We start from the raw sequence: 19,673 nt of genomic DNA on the forward strand, positions 1-19,673 counted from the left end.
AGGAGTTTCTTATGCTCATCAAGGCTGCATTTATTTGATCAAAAATACAGTATAAAAGGCAATATCGTGAAATATTATTGGAATTTAAAATAACTGTTTTCCATTGTAATATACTGTAAAATTTAATTTATTCATGTGATGCAAAGCTGAATTTTCAGCATCATTACTCCAGTCTTCAGTGTCACATGATCCTTCAGAAATCATTCGAATATGATGATTTGCTGCTCAAGAAACATTTATTATCAGTTTTGAAAACAGTCATTTATATTATCAATGATTAAAATAGTCATGCTGCTTAACATTTTTTTGTCAAAACAGTAATAATAATAATAATTTTTTAGAACCAATAGGAGCATTTATTTGAAATAGAAATCTTTTTTAACATTATAAGTGTATTTGCTGTCACCTTTGATCAATTTAATGCACCCTTGCTGGATAGAACTATGAATATCTTTAAAAAATATCTTACCAACCTCAAACTTTTGAATGACAGCATACATCTTAACACAGGTTTCTAGTCTTATTGTGCACATTTAAATGGTGCAGGTTATTCCTTAAAGACAAAAATGATTGTCTTTAAAAATCAGCAAAGTATAACAACTTGTTCTCTCATTTTATAGGAAAAACCTATTCTTGAAATGAGCCAAACAATTTGAGAGACTCAACAACGAATGACGGAAAAACATTCAACTCTTTTATAGTGACGTTCAAACCAGTATGTAATCACGTTCCCTCAAGCCATTAGTTTAACAATACAGAAGTGGCATTTTAATCTTTCTGAAGATGACAGAAAACTTGTATGAGACGAATCATTTCACAGACCACACCAACGGGACCTATTTGTTCCAGCACAGCCCGAGTACACTGGGTGCACCTCACTATGGTGTACCAAACATAAACTCGATCCAATCATCTCCAATGTCTCCTCGACTCAACCACGAGCCGCTAACATCTCCTGGCACTCCAGGACATGAACCTTCTCCAATGCTTGAGATGCCAAACAGTGGCGGGACTTGGGAATATAATCCGTTTGGAAGGACATCATCATGGGGATCTTCTCCTCACGAAGAACTACCAGAGACGTCTCGAATCTATCCGTTTAACATCACGTGTCAGAACAACTCATCAATGACCTGCAAAGACAACGGCAGTGTTTCTCATCCTCAAAGGCTGGACTCGTTCTCAAAGGCCTTCCCTACGAAAAACATTCAACTTCCCTTTGGCGATAGCAACAGGACAAATGATAATGATTCAGGGGTTTTGCACATGCCTCAAAGTCTCCCAGAAGGATCGGACAGGCAACCTTTGGAGTCTCCGGTTTTTAACCCAATGGTCATTCAAGGTCAATGCGATCAGACCGGCTTCCATCCATCAGAAAGCCAAAACTCAATGCACGGCCTTTACCAAAACCATCAACAGTTTCACTATGGATACCAGCAACACAAACAGAAATTAAACAACATGGAGCAGGTAAACAGGAGTCTCCAAAAACCACAGAACTCTTGGCATGGCTATCAAAGCCACCCAATGCCATATCCAATGGCCTTGAATGAACAACAAAGAGGGATTTTTGCACACAAAACTCACCTGGACTCTCAAGAACCTGCTCAATCGCCAACCTATGACCACCGTCAAGACTTCAACGTCCCAGAGCAGCAGATCTTCCATTACCAAGAGCAACAACATCTTCGTTCGCTTTCCCAACCCGGCAATCCTTACCTTGCGCAAGATCACGTCCAATCGATCCCTGCAAAGCAAAACAACATGTTTAGCGATGCTCGTCACTCGGCACCCAACACACCCGTGTTCTCGAGTCCCAAAGAAGATCAATCTGGTTTCAACTTCCCTCACCGAAGTGAAGACCTCTGCAGTCCGCTCTACCAAAACAAGAGTTCAGGGGTCTGTAAAACTCTTCAACAGATGACTATGAGCGGGGATATTTTTCATCATCTCACCGCACATGCTCCTCAGTGGTCACAGGTACTGTATTTTTTATTTGATTACTTCATTATAGACTCGTTTGCATTTAAATTAAAGGTTTCTCATGAATACCTTGCAGGTACCTTCACCAAATATTCAGGATGAGGCCATTTCACCTCATTTCAGGTTTGACTTCAACCCTACTTCTATCCATTTAGTCAAATCAAATTCATTTGTATACAGCGTGTTCTAAATATACATTTCAAAGCAGCTTTACAGAAAGTCGTGATGTTAATGTTGATAATGTCAGTACATTAATGCCTTATAATCACATTTAGCAGGTTAGAGCTGGGTGATAATATAGTTTACATTTTGCAGCAATTACACACTGATTTTGCTATATGGAATGTATAGCCCTATGTGACATATATATAATCTGGTTTCAACTTCCCTCACCGAAGTGAAGACCTCTGCAGTCCGCTCTACCAAAACAAGAGTTCAGGGGTCTGTAAAACTCTTCAACAGATGACTATGAGCGGGGATATTTTTCATCATCTCACCGCACATGCTCCTCAGTGGTCACAGGTACTGTATTTTTTATTTTATTACTTCATTATAGACTCGTTTGCATTTAAATTAAAGGTTTCTCATGAATACCTTGCAGGCACCTTCACCAAATATTCAGGATGAGGCCATTTCACCTCATTTCAGGTTTGACTTCAACCCTACTTCTATCCATTTAGTCAAATCAAATTCATTTGTATACAGCGTGTTCTAAATACACATTTCAAAGCAGCTTTACAGAAAGTCGTAATAATATTTTCATAATGTGCATTGTAATACATTATATGTTGTCGTAAATAATTATTACCGAATTTAAAATGCATAGTGTAACAATTGAATTGATAATATATACCCCACTTTATATAAAGAGCTGGATATTAATACAGTTACATTTTGCGACAAAAAGTTTGATATAATATATAAGATAATGTAAAGGTTGGGTATACTTAAAGCAAATGTGGTAACACTTTACTTAAAGCCTTTACGTATAATGCATTATAAAGTGTTATTAAAGAGTATAACGCATTATAATTATTCATAATGTGCATTGTAATACATTATATGTTGTCGTAAATAATTATTACCGAATTTAAAATGCATAGTGTAACAATTGAATTGATAAGTGTTATAATGTGGAACTATGGTTACAATTATTCATGCGATCGTAATGCATTATAATGTGCATTACAAGGCATAATTAATGCATTAAAACTACTTTTATAATGCATTATACATAAAGGCTTAAAGTGTTACCGTAATTGTATAATTCATTATTAATTTATAATTCGTTGATTATTATTAATACGTCATCTGGTGATCTTGAGAATTATGAAAGCTGAGGTCTTGTTATACAATTGTTATTCGATTCATAACAACTTGGCGTAGTGACAACCATAATTACTATTTGGTCATGTGTAGCATTGGATTATTGGAGTATGTTTAAGAAAATACTATTTCAGTTTTTCTGCTTCAGAATTTCACTAGTGTTACTTGATGTCTTTTGTATTTTTTATTTTTGTCAAATTTACTAGCATTGTCTGAGTGAAAACTGTTTCTACACCCTTTTTTTAGTGTAATACATAATATCACTAGTCCTCTAGTATGCAAGCAAAGGCAACTGTGGCAAAAAAACGAAAAACTCAATGCTCCACTCATATTATTGATATATAATATAGTATGTGGATTTGGATTTCTGTAGAGCAGAACCAGGGTTGTCGAGAGAGGATGGATCTCATGCAAAGATGAGATGCACTGTTTGTCAGAGGGAGTTCAAAAGTCTCCCGGCTCTGAACGGTCACATGCGCTCACATGGAGGCCTGCGGACACACCCCACATCCCTCAAAATGGTATGAACCAGAGTCATTTTGATTATCAGTGGTTTGTGAAAACTTGCATGCTGATTTGCCCCATTGCTTGGTATTTCTTTCTTTGTTTGAACAGGCTGCTCAAAGCAACCCCATCCTCTTACCTGTGTCAGTACCTGTCAAGGACTACCAGACCCCAACCAAACTCACGCTCAGCCTTCTGTGCCAGCAGAAAGATGAGGAACAAAGCGGTTTAATTAAGTGTGGTGCACAGTCACCCCTACCGTTGGTACGAAACCACCCTCCCTGTGTGAGTTTCTGGCATTCATATAGTTATTTTTAAAAAGTTTTTAAAAATTAAAAGCTTTAACAACGAGGTCTGAAACATCACTTCAACATCGTAAGAATTTATAGACTGCTGATGCTCAAAATATTTTTTAAATGTAAAACTTCATGCTTATGCTGACTTTTTGATAAAAAATTACAAGGGTGTGAGTTTCTGGCATTCATATAGTTATTTTTAAAAAGTTTTTAGAAAATTAAAAGCTTTAACAACGAGGTCTGAAACATCACTTCAACATCGTAAGAATTTATAGACTGCTGATGCTCAAAATATTTTTTAAATGTAAAACTTCATGCTTATGCTGACTTTTTGATAAAAAATTACAAGGGGCACATGAATGCTGCAATATGCATGGATAAATAATTTACAATAAACAGCAATATTCCATAAAAAGAAAAAAAAACAAGAACTGTAAATTGATTTCACTGTGAAAAATAATGCAATGAGCCCTTTAATATATCCTGCCCAGCTCTGTTTTAATAGGAAATTACAAGGTATTTGACTACTGCCTCCAATTCAGGTAGTCAAATACTGAAAAATGGGAACATAAAGACTGTCCAATTCGATTTGATTCATATTATTTGTGATCTACACAGCAAAGTTATATTTCTCTTCTAAATGTGATTTCTTTGCTTTCAGTTAATGTAAACCTCTAAAATGTGCAATCTACCGGATTGAGTTAAGTAGGGCGAATGTGAACCAATCAAACATCTGATAATTGTTTTTGATGTTGGCTGAAACTGTATGCTTTGCACAGGATTTAATGGAGAGAGTAGAATGGGTTACACTTTATTTTAAGGTGTCCTTGTTACAACGTAATTATACATTTAAGTACTGAGTAATATTAATTAACTACATGCACTTACTATACGGTTAGGTTTAGGATTAGGGTTTGGCTTAGGGTTACTTGCTTATATTTATGCATAATTTATTGTTATTATAATAGTAGGTACATGTAACGTGTAACAAGGACACCTTAGTAGAATGTTGAAATTAAGTATTATTTTTAGTATTTTTGAACAAAATGACAACAGGAGAGTCTTGATAGTGTTTAAAGTTAAAATTCAATTATGTTGGGATTTAGAACCGTTTCAATTACAGTGGGTTACCATTGTGGTGAAGAATTGGAGCAGACTTAGCATTTAGCATGCTAAAATGTGCTATAGCTTGTTAACAATGTGCTAGCTAGCACTAGCTTATAATTCAACGATATGACAAAATATATATATATATATATATATATAAAATTAAATAACCTTAACTCTCATGGAAATTACTTTGAATTTACTTTATTTGGTCACTTCAAAACAACCTAATTCGATGATGTAGAAGTTTCAAATCATGTTTGTGTTTCTTAAAGGGATAGTTCACCCAAAAAAGAAAATCATCATTTACTCACCCTCCATAGCCACTGACTTTTATACAAATTTTTTTTTCATACTATTGAAGTCAGTGGTTACCAACTTTCCTTTTTCATTTTCATTTTTGGGTGAGGTATCCTTTTAACTGATTCATGTAAATCTGACAGATTTTAATGTTAACTAAACCTCACCCCCCACATAACACATTCTAGATAAAGAGATCTGTCTCAGATGGAGAATGTGCACCAAAGCAGGTGAAAAAGAGGTACCGCCACTGTCTGGTCCCATTGATGATTCCTCCGCCCAGCGCCTGTCAGGAGTCCAGAGGCGCAGTGCTCTTCCGCAGTCAGCTCAGGACGGCGAGCAGCATGGGGGACGATGTGCCGTACACCCCTCCGCCTATGCTCAGCCCCGTACGCCCGGGATCAGGCCTCTTCAGCGCCATCAATGGAAGAGGCAAGAGCAGCGGGGTCGAATCTGCTGCAGATGGGGCTGGTTAGTTAACGCAGTCAAAGTCATTGGCATGACAACAGCGAAGATTAAAGAGTTGTTTTTACTGAATTATTGTAGATGCATTGTAACAGTAGCTGTATTTTTCTAATTATAATATGCATTATCCATGTTTGTCTATAACAGGTGATATGGATGACTGTGGTGAGACTGCAAGGGAGAAAGTGGTTAATGTAACACCGTAAGCATTTTAATGTTTTTACTCAAAGATATGTGTGTAAAGTCAATGTCACTAGCAAAAACTAATTAAACTATGTGTTACATTTTCTCGAGAAAAAAATGTGGTCTGTTGCCAGGGCGTTGCTATGCAGTTGGTATGGTGTTGATCCTGTAGGTAGTTGTTTATTGGCAAAATATTGAAAAAATCATATTGAAAAAAACATGAAATGGAATAAAAATGTATATTTGGATGCTTTTGTTCTCCCGAGAAAGTTTGAATTTGCTTGAAAAATGTGTTCTCACAATACTTTTACCAATGAATGCAGTTTCTCGGAGACAACCAATTTTTTTCCAGCAAATGAAAAAGCTTTGAAATACTATTTTCCCTCTCGTTTCATTTTTTTAAAATTAAAAAAAGTTAGTTCTGGCAGGTCACGTGAGTCAAGCTTGCATCAGCTGATTCTCAGCTGATCACATCTACCTATAGGAATACGACACCTATCACGGCATTCCTATTTAAGCTCTATTCAGTATTATTCAGCAGCTTTTCAGCTTGCTCCGGAGCAAATTACCCTCCTCCATCCCCAGCTCCTCCTTTCGCCACAATCAGGACTTGGCTTTCTGATATTCCTTGCTAATCAGACTCCTTTATCTTGAATAAAGTGTTACACTTAAATATCATTAAGTACATTAATGATATCTGCCTTGTTCTGTTCTGTTAACCCTAGGGGGGTTATTACTGCTGCTCTCCCTGCTCATTCATGACAGGCTGCATGGATGGGCAGGGAGTGTTTTGCCAGAACAGAACCATACCGCCAAACCAAACTTTATGCTAAGTATCTATCATTTTGACGATAGTGGTCCTGACAGAAGTGAGTTTATTCACTCAAGTAATATCACACTTCCTCTCAATAAAACCAGATGATCTGAGGTTTCATTTTCACAAAAGTGTTTCGAAACATTACACTCTTCACCTTTAAGCTACACCAGCAAAACAATGTGTTATTGCACATCATTTTACTGTCAATTGCCTACTTGATTTATTAAATAATGTTTAAATATACAATAAATTAATAATCAATAACTGTATATGTTCTTTGTAGATTAATGCTGCTTACTTGATTTATTAAATAATTGATAATGTTCAAATATAAAACGAATAATCAATAACTGTGTTTATGTTCTTTATAGTCGGATAAATGTTGGCGAGGAATTTCAAGCAAAGATCGCAGACATTAAGAGTCAAACCCTCACAGAGGAAGATTCCCATAATGCTGTTCTTTTGTGGTCGCCCACCCAAGACCTGGATGCCCCTGATAACCAGCAGAAAGGTAACTAAAATCACTTTCAACAAAAATCACATTGAGTTAAATGCAGCAACTAGGAGACATGCGGTGATTTTATAATGCAGAACAGACATTTTAAGGCATGATGCAAAGCAAAACATTCTAAAATCATACTTCAGCCAAGTAATTAAGTTCACTACACTGGAAAAAATGGTTTTCGAAAAATTATTTGAGTACGTTTTGCAAGAAAATGACATTTCATTCTTTCTACTTCAAAATTTCACACTCAATTCAACGCAAATTCTCTTCTGAGTGAAATTTCTTTTCAATTTCTGAGTCTAAATTGTTTCCACAACAGTTGTTTTCAGTGCAGGCTAACAATGATATGCAAGTTTTTAGAGTCTAAAATATCCATTTTTAAATGGTTCATTTATTTTTGTGCACATTAAGGAAAAAGAAAGCACCAATATCTGATTCCTGTTGACTTTTTCCCCCTTTTAGTGGACAATCTTTTGAAAATGGCTTGCTCTAGTGTGCTACCAGGTGGCGGAGCAAACACAGAATATGTCCTGCACTGTCTTTCTGAGTGCAGAGGAGATATTATGGTTAGTATTTTGCGTATTATCGCTTCCTGGCACTAAAACTCGTTCTCTAAAAAGCCTTAAAATAACTGTCATGTTCCAGAATACCCTTGAAAAGCTTCTCCTGCCAACGCCGCCGAAAAACACATCCAGCCCCAAAACAGACTATCATTACGCAGGTGCGTAAGATTTTGTGCCCTCAAAAAATACTATTTTCGTCTCTCTTTTTACTGTGGTATTCTTATATGCAAGTATTCCTTCCTGAGGAAATATTTAATTATATATAGAAGACTACAAATTAAGGGCCAGATTTACTAACAGCTTGCACAAGCGCAAACCCTCTTTTGGCATTAAACAACTACTGTCAGGATTTTCTAAAGATGCTCTGTGAAAGATTAGCGCTGAAAAGGTGTGGACACAGTCATTTTTGTGGCTGATCTTATCGCATATGCATTTGTAGGAGTTTCTCTTTCAGATGCAAAATTCATGGGAGGAAAGTATCTAAATGAATCACACAAAGTGATTTACTAATGTTTGCGCCAGTCAATTTACTGGTATTTGCGCTATTGTTTCCCACCCCAAAAAAGCACGTCTTAAACCAGATACTAATTCGAGCTGTTCTTGGTAGATTGCATTGGTCATTACAGAACAGATCTGTGTTCTTTAATCTGCGTACTGTCAGTAGATCAACCGCAGAACTTTCCACTCCTATCGGTGCTTTTATACGTTTGCGCTCTCACGCTATAATTTGACCCGTTTAGTAAATCTGGCCCTAAATACTCGAATCACTGAATGCACCACATTACAGCTTTTCTTCTCCTCTTCTCATCAACTAGGATCAGACAGATGGACGCTTCAGGAAAAACGCCAGCTGAACAAAGCACTTTTAAGTCATCACAAAGATTTCTATCTTGTCCAGAAAATGGTATTTGTGGTCAATTAATATTAAAAGGTTTGTGCAGGTTTTATGAAGGTACGTTTAAGACTTTTTCAAGACTAAGTAAAGAAAATGTAAGGAATAAATTGAATGGACTGTACTGTGTGTTCTCTAAATGTAAATGTCTTGTATTAGCAACACATCAAAACAAATCTCTATTACTTTTTCATTTATTTTACAAAGAAATACGGTACCACTTTATTTTAAGGTGTCCTTGTTACACGTTGCATGTACTTACTATTATATTAACAATTAATTATGCATAATTACATGCATGTAACCCGAAGACGAACCCTAATCCTAACCCTAACCATATAGTAAGTACATGTAGTTAATTAATATTACTCAGTACTTAAATGTATGATTACACTGTAACAAGGACACCTTAAAATAAAGTGTAACCAGAAATACCTTAAGTCTTGAATAGCTCTGCTAATCCACTGGAATATGGAAATAGCTTTTACCGATCACAGAGCAAAAAAAAATATTTTTATCTTGTTTTCCAGTGCAAAAGATTCTTAAATCAAGATACATTTACTTGTCAACTACTCATCAAAATAAAGTGAGTTGATGATTAAAATAACAAAAATCTGCCAATGGGCTCAGAAAAATCAACTTAATTCAAAAGGGAAACATTTTCATACCCCACTGTCAGAAATTAGTTCTTTTTTTAAGCATAAACCCACTTAATTGTTACATTTCTAACATTGCATCTCAAGTAAATGTTTCTAGATTTAAGGGTGTTTAGATATAGGAAAACAAAACAATATTGAGGAAGATATTTACTTTTTGGCGTTGCATTTGGGTGACGATTTTCTGCTCTGAATTACGTTTTTTTTTTTAAAGGCCTTAATTTGTGGAAGGACGAATTAAGACTTTTTAAGACCTGCAGAAACCCTGTATTAATTTAATCTTTTGTTCTCCATTAATATATTAGCATTAATTTGTGACCCTGTGGTGCAGTGACTGTGAGAATGTGTTATTTTATTATTTAGGTCAAGACAAAGTCAGTGTCTCAGTGTGTCGAGTACTATTACGCATGGAAAAAGCGTTTGCGCTTGGGTACGAGAGTCAGTACGGCTCTGTCTACACCTGTTCAAGACCAGCGGGTGAGTTCCAGCACAGTTTTACTGGTCATACTCATCTAAATCTCATGTCACCACTTTCGCCTGCCAGTATTTGGACAATTAAGACATTGCATTGCATTAGAAAAGAAAATATTATAAATAAAAAAAATACGACACTCACTTTTACAAGTTATCTAATTTAATGACATTCAGGCATTTTTTGTTGTGATTTATTATTACATTATATTGTGACTTTCAAATATTTTTTCATGCATAGCCTATATATTTCATGAATTAGGGAGACTGGCCAATAAACACCACCACAGAACCAAATAAAGAAGCCAACAGCAAAACCAGGGAGCCTGAAATATCAGAAAACTCCAGTGCCGTGTTTGTCTGTGAAGTGTCAAACTCTGTGAGTATCTGTGAGCCGGTGTGCATACTGAAACCTCTAGGTGCTTTCTCCACTTCCTGTCATTTACTAGTACGCTCACACCTTTTCTCTCAAATATGCTGTATACTGCCTCTGCGTTCTGTCAAATGTGTGCTGTATTAATCTAGATAGTGTGATTGTGTAGCAATCTGTATATAGTAGCCGAATAATGTCTTTATTATTAAAAACATGTTACAAAAGCCAATGTGACATGTTTCTAATAATGGAGAAGACACTATGCTAACTATATTTCAATCATGACAACTCTCGGAAGATTTTAACATGGTGATGGATATGACAATGTTAATGTATTTGGTCTTGGCGGAATAGATCTGCTACGCTGCTGCTGAATTGCTGCTGCTGTTGGTTATTGCTGTAGTTGTAGATTATTGCTGCTGCTGCAAGCAAGTACAGGAACTTGCTACTATGTATATGGCGATACGGTGCCATGAGTATTTAAGACATACTGCTGCTGCACAAATAGCATATAAAATAACCCCGTAGCAGATCTATACAGGTGGAGCTGGGGAAGGTGGAGGGTTTCAGACAAACTCTGAAAGCACGCTGCAGGAATCTCAAGTGAATGCTAGCCAGCCATATAAATGCAAGGCAGTAAGCTCATTCGCTGCATATGCAGCATGAACCAATCAGCTTGTGCCAAGTCGTTTAACTCTCTGAATATCATCAGTTACGTTAACAGCCCGTCAGCCTGCGCCATCTAGAGTTTAATGACTGAACTATATATACAATAGTTGATGTTCAGTTATAGGATTCAAACTCTTAAATAAAAAACAAACAAAAAAATCTCCCTACATAAGATGATTTGACAATAATAATCCAAAATGACATCCTATCATTATTTATTATTTACTCACCTTCAAGCTGTTCCAAATCCGTATGCTGTTCTGTGGAGCACAAAATAAGAAATGTTAAAAAATTTTGTCACACAGGTCACTTCTGAAAAATAAGTGTGCTTACTTGTACTGGATGTACACTTGTAGTGTACTTTAAATTTTCGAAGTATATTCATATTAACAAAAAAAACTGTACTTGCAGATGATATAAATGAAATAAAAGACCACTTGAGTGTACTTTAAGAGACACTTTCATAACTATGTTTCTTAACACACTTACGTACACTTTATAACAATGTCAAATTAAACGTTAAACAAAGTACATTCCAAATTATTATGTTCTAATAATCTTTTGTCACTTGATTATAATTTAAACTTTAGTGCGTTATTTATATTACATTTAAAGTTAATACATTTTAATTGCAACTTGAAATTTAAGTATATTTTAATTTACCATAAACGCTTGTCAGTAACCATATATTAAAGATTAATGAATTAGTTATAAAAATTACAAACAAAGAAGTACTTAAGTCCTACTTAAGTGTGTCAAAAAACACTCTTAATTTCAACTAATTGCATTTAATATCAATTTAAACTAAAATAAATGTTCATTTATTGTAATTGCAAAAAAACATGCCATTAAGTGTCTAAACATTACATTCAGTTAAAGGCACAATATGTCATTTTCGCCGCTAGAGGGCGCGTATTCAAAATAAACAAATAGACAAAGGCGTAGTTAGATGGCGCTGTGACTGAGTGTGGAATCATGGGAGTTGTGGTCTTCATCCCCACAGCCGATACAATCCGACGGGACTCGGGCAGAAATCATGTTCATGGATGAGCTAATGATTTATTAACGTAGTAGAATGAAGCAGGGTGAGGCTGAAAGCCGTCGAAGAGAAACGAGGCCGCTGAACGAGCGCGACACACGGCTCGAGAGCAGCGGAGCTTTTATTATGCCACAGTCGACCACTTCCACTCCTTCCGGTCGTGCGTATGTGGGGTAAAGCAGCGCTGTTTTATCATACTAGATACATTTGAACGTTCTGTTATAATGCTACTCTGTGCGGTCGTCACCGGTCTATTAAAACGCACAACATATTAAAGCGTCTTTGGTGTTTCCATGTTTTCTACAAAACAAAACCGGAAATCAAGGGGTTATGACGTCATTGGCAGGCGACACAATGACACTATGGACACGCTCCGTGTCTTTTAAAATATATTATTTCCAAAAGAAGTACTCATTTGGAAGGTATTCTAAAGTGTACTTTTCCATACAACGACTTCTGTCAATCTCCAAAAACATATTAAAACAAAAACACATTAAAAGCACCAGTTCCAACAGTTAATCTTCCAGGTTGAATTACAATTTTAGCCTGTAACTCAGACCAAGCTATCATATGACTTCAGAAGACTTGGAATATAGTACACGAGTTGCGTGGATGTTAAGATTTAGGGTGTTTCCTTGGCCATTTAGCAACTTATTAACTGCTGTCTTGTGGAAAAATGGATTTGGAACAAGTAAGTAATCACAGAACATTTGTTTCTGGGTAAAATTACGATGTTTCTCACAGCAGATGAACAAAGAAACGTGGACCCAGACCAATCTCCGGCTGCTCTGTAGCTCTCCGGCCGAAAACAGAACGTCCACGCTGACCCTGCCTTTGGGTTCGGCTTCTGTGAGAAGTTCTCCCTCCAGCACCACCAGTGGAGACACTGATTCAGCCGTCGTCTTTCCCTGCAACGAGTGTGGAAAGTAAGCCACGTCCTGAGTCAAACACAGAAACATCTTCATACAGTTATGAATCACAGTGGTTGCGGTCTGATTCACGATTGCCTCGTTTCATAGGGTGTTTTTAAAGGTGAAAAGTCGAAATGCCCACATGAAGACACACCGGCAGCAGGAGGACATACAGTTGTGGCAGTTCCCCAGGGTTCCTGAGCAGGATCGCGTGATGGTGACACCTGAATGTCCTGTTACACCACTAAAACCACCCATAAGCCTTCATTCTTTAACATGTGACAGAACTGCGGAGGTGAAAACATCCATAAATTACATGTGCAATAAGTCAGTGCAAGAAATTAATTGTCGTCTGAAGACTCTTCCTGTCCTACAGAGTCCACTAGACTATATTCCAAGTTAGAAGATGAATAAGTAAATTCTTTGTAGACTATAATTGTCTCCTTCATGTAAATAGCACAGATTTATGTATATTAAAACTAAGGCTAAGGCACAATTTGTGTAAAAAGTATGTAATGTTCTTTGTTTTATCTGTATCTGATATCCTGTTGTGTATTATCTGGTTTTGTATCATATTTCTTTTGTAATAAACCCCTTGGTTTGTCAGTGATTATCAAACACTCAAACTCACAACAGATTAAATTCACAATGCAGTCGACTTTACAAAACCGCTTTTCATAAGCGGTGTGACTCTACCCAGCTAACAACATGTTCTGAATGTTATGAAACTTTACTTCTGAATGTTCATTAAACGTTCAAATGTGTTTTCATGGTTATGAGAACGTTAAAGGGACAGTTCACCCAAAAATGAAACCGTTGTCATCATTTACTCACCCTCATCTTGTTCCACACTTGTATGAATTACTTTTTTTTCTGTTGAAGACAAAAGAAGATACTTTGAAGAATGTTGGTAACCAAACAGTTGCTGGTAGCCATTAAATTCCATAGTATTTTCCATACTATGGAAGTCAATGGCTACCAGCAAACATGATGGGAATGTTACTTTTGAATGTTCTAAAACAAGTTGTAACATAAATAAAACGTCCAACGAAAACGAAATAATAACATGAGGATAGAGGTGGAAAAACAAATACATCCTGCCCCATTTTCAGCGAGGGCAAGTGTTTGGAAACATATTATCTTAATTATTGATCTTTTGTTATTATGGGAAGTGTAAAATATTTTTGATTTATTAGGAAGTTAATAGTTTATAGGAAACACTGATTTCTTGAGTCAGGACTACTCATACTATAGACGGGTGTGTTTTTGTATAAAAAAATACTGGTGCGTTTGATGTCCAGTGCACACCAAAATTTTGATGAAAAATGGCGAATCGATTTTTAATAAAATCATGACCCCAAGAATCGATATGAATCGAAATGTGAGGTTTCCACCCCTACTACACAGTTGAGTGCATAAGTGCTTAGTGTACACAAGTGCGTCATTTGGGATGCAACTATTGTTAAAGACCAGATAACTTTGAACAAACATTCTAATAATATGAAAACTTTGAGAGAACCTTGCCAGAATGGTAGCCAAAGTTCTGAGAACATTCCCTGTTAACTGAGAAACCGCTGTGCTGCAGCATCCGGACGATCTGTCAATAACCATTCCGAAATATGCAAAGATTCCGAAAAGCAAAGCTGCAGCCAATCATCAAAGAGAGATTGATGACATTTGACCAATTACAGCACAGAGAACACTGCAAGCAAATTTGTATGTTTCCACTCCCATTACTGAGCAGTATGAGTTTGGCTTGTTTGGTTAAAGGGTTAGTTCACCCAAAAATTAAAATTCTGTCATTAATTACTCACCCTCATGTCGTTCCAAACCCATAAGACCTTCGTTCATCTTCGGAACACAAATTAAGATATTTTTGATTAAATCTGACACAAGGCATACACGTGGCGCTACTGCTTATGTTAACACGCGCATGCGTTGTTTACATGAAGCGGTTTAATGTGCACACTCAGTACGCATGCTGCGTGTTGTAAAAGCAGTATGCTGTTTCTGACCATATGCGAGAATTTTGTGACTGTAAACTGAAAATATGAGCTTAACACAAGATCTAGTTGTTTAACCTGCACAAAAACGTTGTGCTTGTCAGAAGTGGGATTCGAACCCACGCCTCCAGAGGAGAGCAGAAATGCTGTTGTTTACTGGTAAACAATGTTTTAATGTTACTCACAAATCAGAAAAACTATGGCTTCGGCACAACCTCCAAACTTCTCCTGGGTAGATCCTGGTAAGGTTGCAGGCCTGGCAATGCCCCGAATGACGGCCCACTATCAGTACCTGCTGAACAACGGCATCAAGCATCTGGTGACCCTGAGCGAACGCAAACCTCCTTACCATGACACCTGTCCAGACCTGACCCTTCATGCATGTTCATCAGATAATAAATGCACAATTTTGATTATGTAAAACCAATATTACAGCAGCATTTTTAAGATGTTTTCGTTGGATTGTTTGAATACTCAAAAGAGAATACAGCAAAATATAATAATTCACTTGTGTGATCACAAAAATAGTGAGTATCTTCTTCAACCGACTGAACCTCGAACCGAAAGCAAAAAGTGAATGCCAGAGTACCTGTGATAAAACACAAACCAACAGTTTGCATCACATTTTTTGTACACTGACTTCACACGTTGGTAACAAAGCAAATCTCTAAACCAGTTAGTAGGCTATAAATAGCCATGGCAAGTTATAGTTCACATCGTTATCATTTGTAACCTTATTTTAAAACCACTGACTTTAACAACAACAGCAAATAAGCTACTTACCTGATCATAAGACATAATTTTGTAGAGTTTTGATGTTGTTAGTGTGATATTCACTGACAAAACGATCATTTTCAGCCTGTACTTTTATGCTTCAACCGCTAGAGGGCCAAAAGTTACATACTGGAGCTCTTGAAGCATGTGTATGCTGAAGTGTTTGTCTTCAACAGGCTGTTGCGGTGCACTGTTTGCATGGTTTTGGGCGGACAGGGACGATGCTCGCCTGTTACCTGGTGAAGAGCAGGAAAATCACCGGAATCGATGCCATTAATGAGATAAGAAGCATTCGCCGAGGGTCCATTGAAACCAGAGAGCAGGAACAAATGGTGGTGCAGTTTTATCAACAAAATAAGGTGTAAAATAAGAAACATTTATGATGCAGATGTTTATGAATGTTATACAAAGCAATAAAGAATTATTTATTTCCAATGTATGTTTTTATTTTTGAAGTCTTAAAGGATGTATAAGTTGCTATCACCTAAATATCTGGTAAAGTATACAACATCCCTCTTTCCAATATGAATAAATTCCTAGAGTATACTTTTTTTAGTGACACTATGTGAAAAATACTGGTGAATTCAGATAAAGCTGGTCATCTGTAGTCACAGAAATGAAAAAGTGGCTCAGTTACCTTATGTGTACACAATTTTACAGCTTGCATGCAGCGGTCTAGAAACAAATCATGAAACATAAAACCTTGTTTATCCTTTAAGACACTATTGTCCGAATGACTGACAGTCTCTGAGGCTTGCCTTTTCATCAGGACACTTTGACTTTACTTGAAGTGACCATTGCCAAAGAAAACAGCTGCTGGCGCTCCTTAAAGGTCAGATTCTCTGGGGCTCGTCGTGTTTTGAAGCTTTTGTGATCTACCTCACTGTAAGAATATATATACAAAACAATCACCTGATTAGAATTAAATACTACAGGTTTCTCTAAACATCCAATATGTGAAACAGAAAAAGTTCTCACAAAGGCTATGTTAGAGGAATAGTCATTTTAAAATTATGGTCATTTAAATTATGATGAATGTTTGTGAATTCCGTTCTCCAGATCAAAATTCCAACACCATCATATATTATTTTTTATAACTTGTGGGTAACAAGTAAACGCAACAAAACACCAACATACATTAAGACAACAGTGAGCAATAATAAATATAAGACAGAATTTAACTAGGTTCTATAATAATATAATAATAATATTGCAGCAGCCCTGCAGCGTCGAACAAAGGAGGCAGAGGGTTTTTGACGGGTGCCTTCGATTTTTTATATATATAAACATAAATTATCAAAATATTACAATATAGAATCCATTACAGCATTTATTGCCCATTATTATTGGCTAATCCATTAACCATTTTTGTGCTTCATAATTGCTTATGTAGTTAAAATGAGCTGAAAATCCATTAAAATACCATTTAAAATAAACTTAGTACATAGCTGAAGTAAAAATGTGACCACAAACCCCACTCTTCCCTATTCTGGAGAGTTAAAAAAACAGAATTATGCATTCATAGTTGAGACTTACCCAGAACGGAACTTCTCAGATGACGTTTTGTCGTATCCTGTAGATTCACATTTGACTCCGTCTGCAGTTCCCATAAATCAACGTTAGACAAATTTTACAAGTCTGAGATAATCTTAATCAGCGATTGATTATGAAATATCATCCAGTACCTTTCAAACTGGCTTCTTTAGTAAAGGGGCTTTCCTTTTGCTGGTCAGCGGGCGTTTCAGTGTTTTCACAGTTCCGCTAGAATGACAAAATGATTTATAAATGCTCATGCATACAAGTGATCATTGTGATGTTTCAGTGCACACTTAACAACTCACCACTACATCACTTCCTGTCTGAAACCACTTCCGTCCTGCCCCCGAATCGCTCTCATAATCATCATCCTCTTCACCATTCTGCTGGAACTCCTCCAGTCTCTTCTGGAACTGCAGCTCTAGAGAGAGTCTGCGCAGACGTTCACTCTCCTCTATGCTGCGCTGCACTTTAGCCTGCAGCTGTTGTACTTCCTGTTGCAGCAGGTCTGCAGTCTGTTGCTTATCCTGAGCATCCCGCTTCTACGAATCTCCAACAGAGAGCTTTTTGATCTTATCGGGCCCTTTCTGCTGAGGGTTCGCACTTAGACATGAGGCTGAGCTGTTGTGCAATGTCTGCGCAGATGACTGTTTTTTTCTTGAGACCCTGCTGTGGTCTTTGAGATGGTGATGCATTGCTCTGTTTTTGATACCGATGGTGTGCTGGAGACATACTTTGGGTCTCCACAGACTGGCGGAATGTACTGAATGAAAGACTGTTGGCTTGTGGTGTATATGGGACGTCCATTCGTTTCGGCTGTGATAGAGGCACGGACTGGGTTGTTGTCGGGATCTTCCAGAGTCCGTTTCTGTGTCCCAGGCTGGATAAACTGGAATCCATTGGGCTTATGGTTGCAAAGCTGTTCCATATGCTCAGATCTGGCTGCTTCGTGAAATAACTCTGTCTGTCCACTAGAGGACCTCCTTTCTCTTCAGTCCAGAGATTGTCTTGAGAAAGTGCCTGTTTCTATGAGATGCATTAGAATTTGTAAACACACACACAGGCATACATTAAAAAGAAAATGTATAAAGCCTTTTAATATATAATTTATATATTTTTTTAATATAAAATGTGATCTTAGTCTTATCCTAGATATAGTCCATAAGCTGTTAAAAATGCATTTCATTTAGTTAATTCACTTTAAACCATTATTTTCTGTATTTTACCGTTCATTTTATTTGAATTACACTGTTTGTACATTTATATTCTAAATTTAGACATAAAAATGTGAATGATTACATTCTTGTACAAATATACCCCCTCTGATTTTTTTTTTAAACAAATCGCACCCTGATAATAATAACTATTATTATAGTTCATCTGTTGGCAAAAAAAAATTTGGATGATGTTTTTGTATATATCTCTTTACTACCATTTGCAGATTTTAAGGGCCAATAACAGTGGACGTGTTCACAAGCTTTTTTTCTGTCAAGACTTAAATGTTTGTGTCTATACAGAAGCCTTGAGAAATATTCAGTGGAGTAAAATGTGTGACAACTAACCCCGGCTTCCCCTATTTGGCAGGTGATTCTGCTTTCAAACAAACTCATGCAAAGCTTATGGAAGCACAAATATCAAACACAGCAATAAAACAGACAGAACAAAGACAGGAAATGCAGCACACAAATACCATAAAGTTGCTCTTTTGCTGATCCCTGGAGAATGGAGCAATATGTGGAGGATGTTCGGTGGTTCTTGGTGTTTTATTGCTGTGCGGTTTGGATGTTGGCAGGGTCAGATATTCTCTGTGAAAAGTCTCTGCATTTGAAAGAGTGTTTCTTTGTTTCCCCTGGGGTGACAAGTGAAATAATGAGGTCAATAGTAAAAAAACATGGGACTGTTCATAAAGGTGATTATCTTAATAAACAAAAAACATTTATCTGTACTTACAGAATCCATGAGATTTTCAATGGAGAAGGATAATGTCATCTTTTCAGGAGGAACTGAATCAACAGGCATTTCCTGGTTATCTGATGGAGATTGAATTAAAAAGAGCTTAACAAACCAAAAACAAACAAAAAATGAGGTGTAAATATAAACACTCCCATGCCAGGTTGGGACTGGAACGATAATCCAGTTTCTGCTTGAGCCATTTCTGGTTTTGTTTCGTGTTCACTCTGCTGATTGTATGCTGGTTTCTAAAGATTTCTAATGGTCTTGATGGACCAGAAACAGATGGTTCGGCACTGTCATGAAGATCAGAGACACTGGACTTCTGCTTGGATGGTCCATCATTATCA

The 19,673-nt window shown here is 36.8% G+C and overlaps 3 protein-coding genes across 3 annotated transcripts; 2 read left to right on the forward strand and 1 right to left on the reverse strand.

The window, feature by feature from the left end:
- Positions 1-540: 540 nt before the first annotated feature.
- LOC107717250 (transcriptional-regulating factor 1-like) lies at positions 541-13,814 on the forward strand. The gene is made up of 15 exons (XM_016523934.1): positions 541-1,980; positions 2,585-2,631; positions 3,683-3,830; positions 3,925-4,098; positions 5,705-5,987; positions 6,129-6,183; positions 7,353-7,492; positions 7,949-8,052; positions 8,132-8,207; positions 8,865-8,953; positions 9,961-10,074; positions 10,331-10,447; positions 12,894-13,075; positions 13,169-13,468; positions 13,503-13,814. The coding sequence occupies exons 1-14, from the start codon at positions 784-786 to the stop codon at positions 13,461-13,463; spliced, it is 3,021 nt and encodes a 1,006-aa protein (XP_016379420.1). The 5' UTR covers positions 541-783; the 3' UTR covers positions 13,464-13,468; positions 13,503-13,814.
- Positions 13,815-15,248: 1,434 nt separating this feature from the next.
- Positions 15,249-16,265, forward strand: dusp23b (dual specificity phosphatase 23b). Its single transcript, XM_016523911.1, has 2 exons — positions 15,249-15,442; positions 16,014-16,265. Exons 1-2 carry the CDS (start codon positions 15,263-15,265, stop codon positions 16,200-16,202), a joined length of 369 nt encoding a protein of 122 aa, XP_016379397.1. The 5' UTR covers positions 15,249-15,262; the 3' UTR covers positions 16,203-16,265.
- A 117-nt stretch (positions 16,266-16,382) lies between these two features.
- Positions 16,383-18,301, reverse strand: LOC107717231 (afadin-like). Its single transcript, XM_016523912.1, has 5 exons — positions 18,086-18,301; positions 17,679-17,915; positions 17,523-17,598; positions 17,374-17,434; positions 16,383-16,720 (listed from the first exon to the last, which is right to left on the reverse strand). Exons 1-5 carry the CDS (start codon positions 18,299-18,301, stop codon positions 16,603-16,605), a joined length of 708 nt encoding a protein of 235 aa, XP_016379398.1. The 3' UTR covers positions 16,383-16,602.
- Between the last annotated feature and the right edge of the window lie 1,372 nt (positions 18,302-19,673).

The sequence above is a fragment of the Sinocyclocheilus rhinocerous genome, unplaced genomic scaffold, assembly GCF_001515625.1.
Source record: "Sinocyclocheilus rhinocerous isolate Xijiao unplaced genomic scaffold, SAMN03320098_v1.1 scaffold1144, whole genome shotgun sequence".
NCBI lineage: Eukaryota > Metazoa > Chordata > Actinopteri > Cypriniformes > Cyprinidae > Sinocyclocheilus > Sinocyclocheilus rhinocerous.

Coding starts and splice junctions, on each gene's coding strand:
- LOC107717250 (XM_016523934.1), top strand. CDS start 784: ATGACAGAAAACTTGTATGAGACGAATCATTTCACAGACCACACCAAC. Junction 5,988..6,128: donor ATCTGCTGCAGATGGGGCTG/GTTAGTTAACGC, acceptor TGTCTATAACAG/GTGATATGGATGACTGTGGT. Junction 10,075..10,330: donor CACCTGTTCAAGACCAGCGG/GTGAGTTCCAGC, acceptor TTCATGAATTAG/GGAGACTGGCCAATAAACAC.
- dusp23b (XM_016523911.1), top strand. CDS start 15,263: ATGGCTTCGGCACAACCTCCAAACTTCTCCTGGGTAGATCCTGGTAAG. Junction 15,443..16,013: donor GTCCAGACCTGACCCTTCAT/GCATGTTCATCA, acceptor TGTCTTCAACAG/GCTGTTGCGGTGCACTGTTT.
- LOC107717231 (XM_016523912.1), bottom strand. CDS start 18,301: ATGGAACAGCTTTGCAACCATAAGCCCAATGGATTCCAGTTTATCCAG. Junction 17,599..17,678: donor AGACAGGAAGTGATGTAGTG/GTGAGTTGTTAA, acceptor TTGTCATTCTAG/CGGAACTGTGAAAACACTGA. Junction 16,721..17,373: donor TCTGAGAAGTTCCGTTCTGG/GTAAGTCTCAAC, acceptor ATATTCTTACAG/TGAGGTAGATCACAAAAGCT.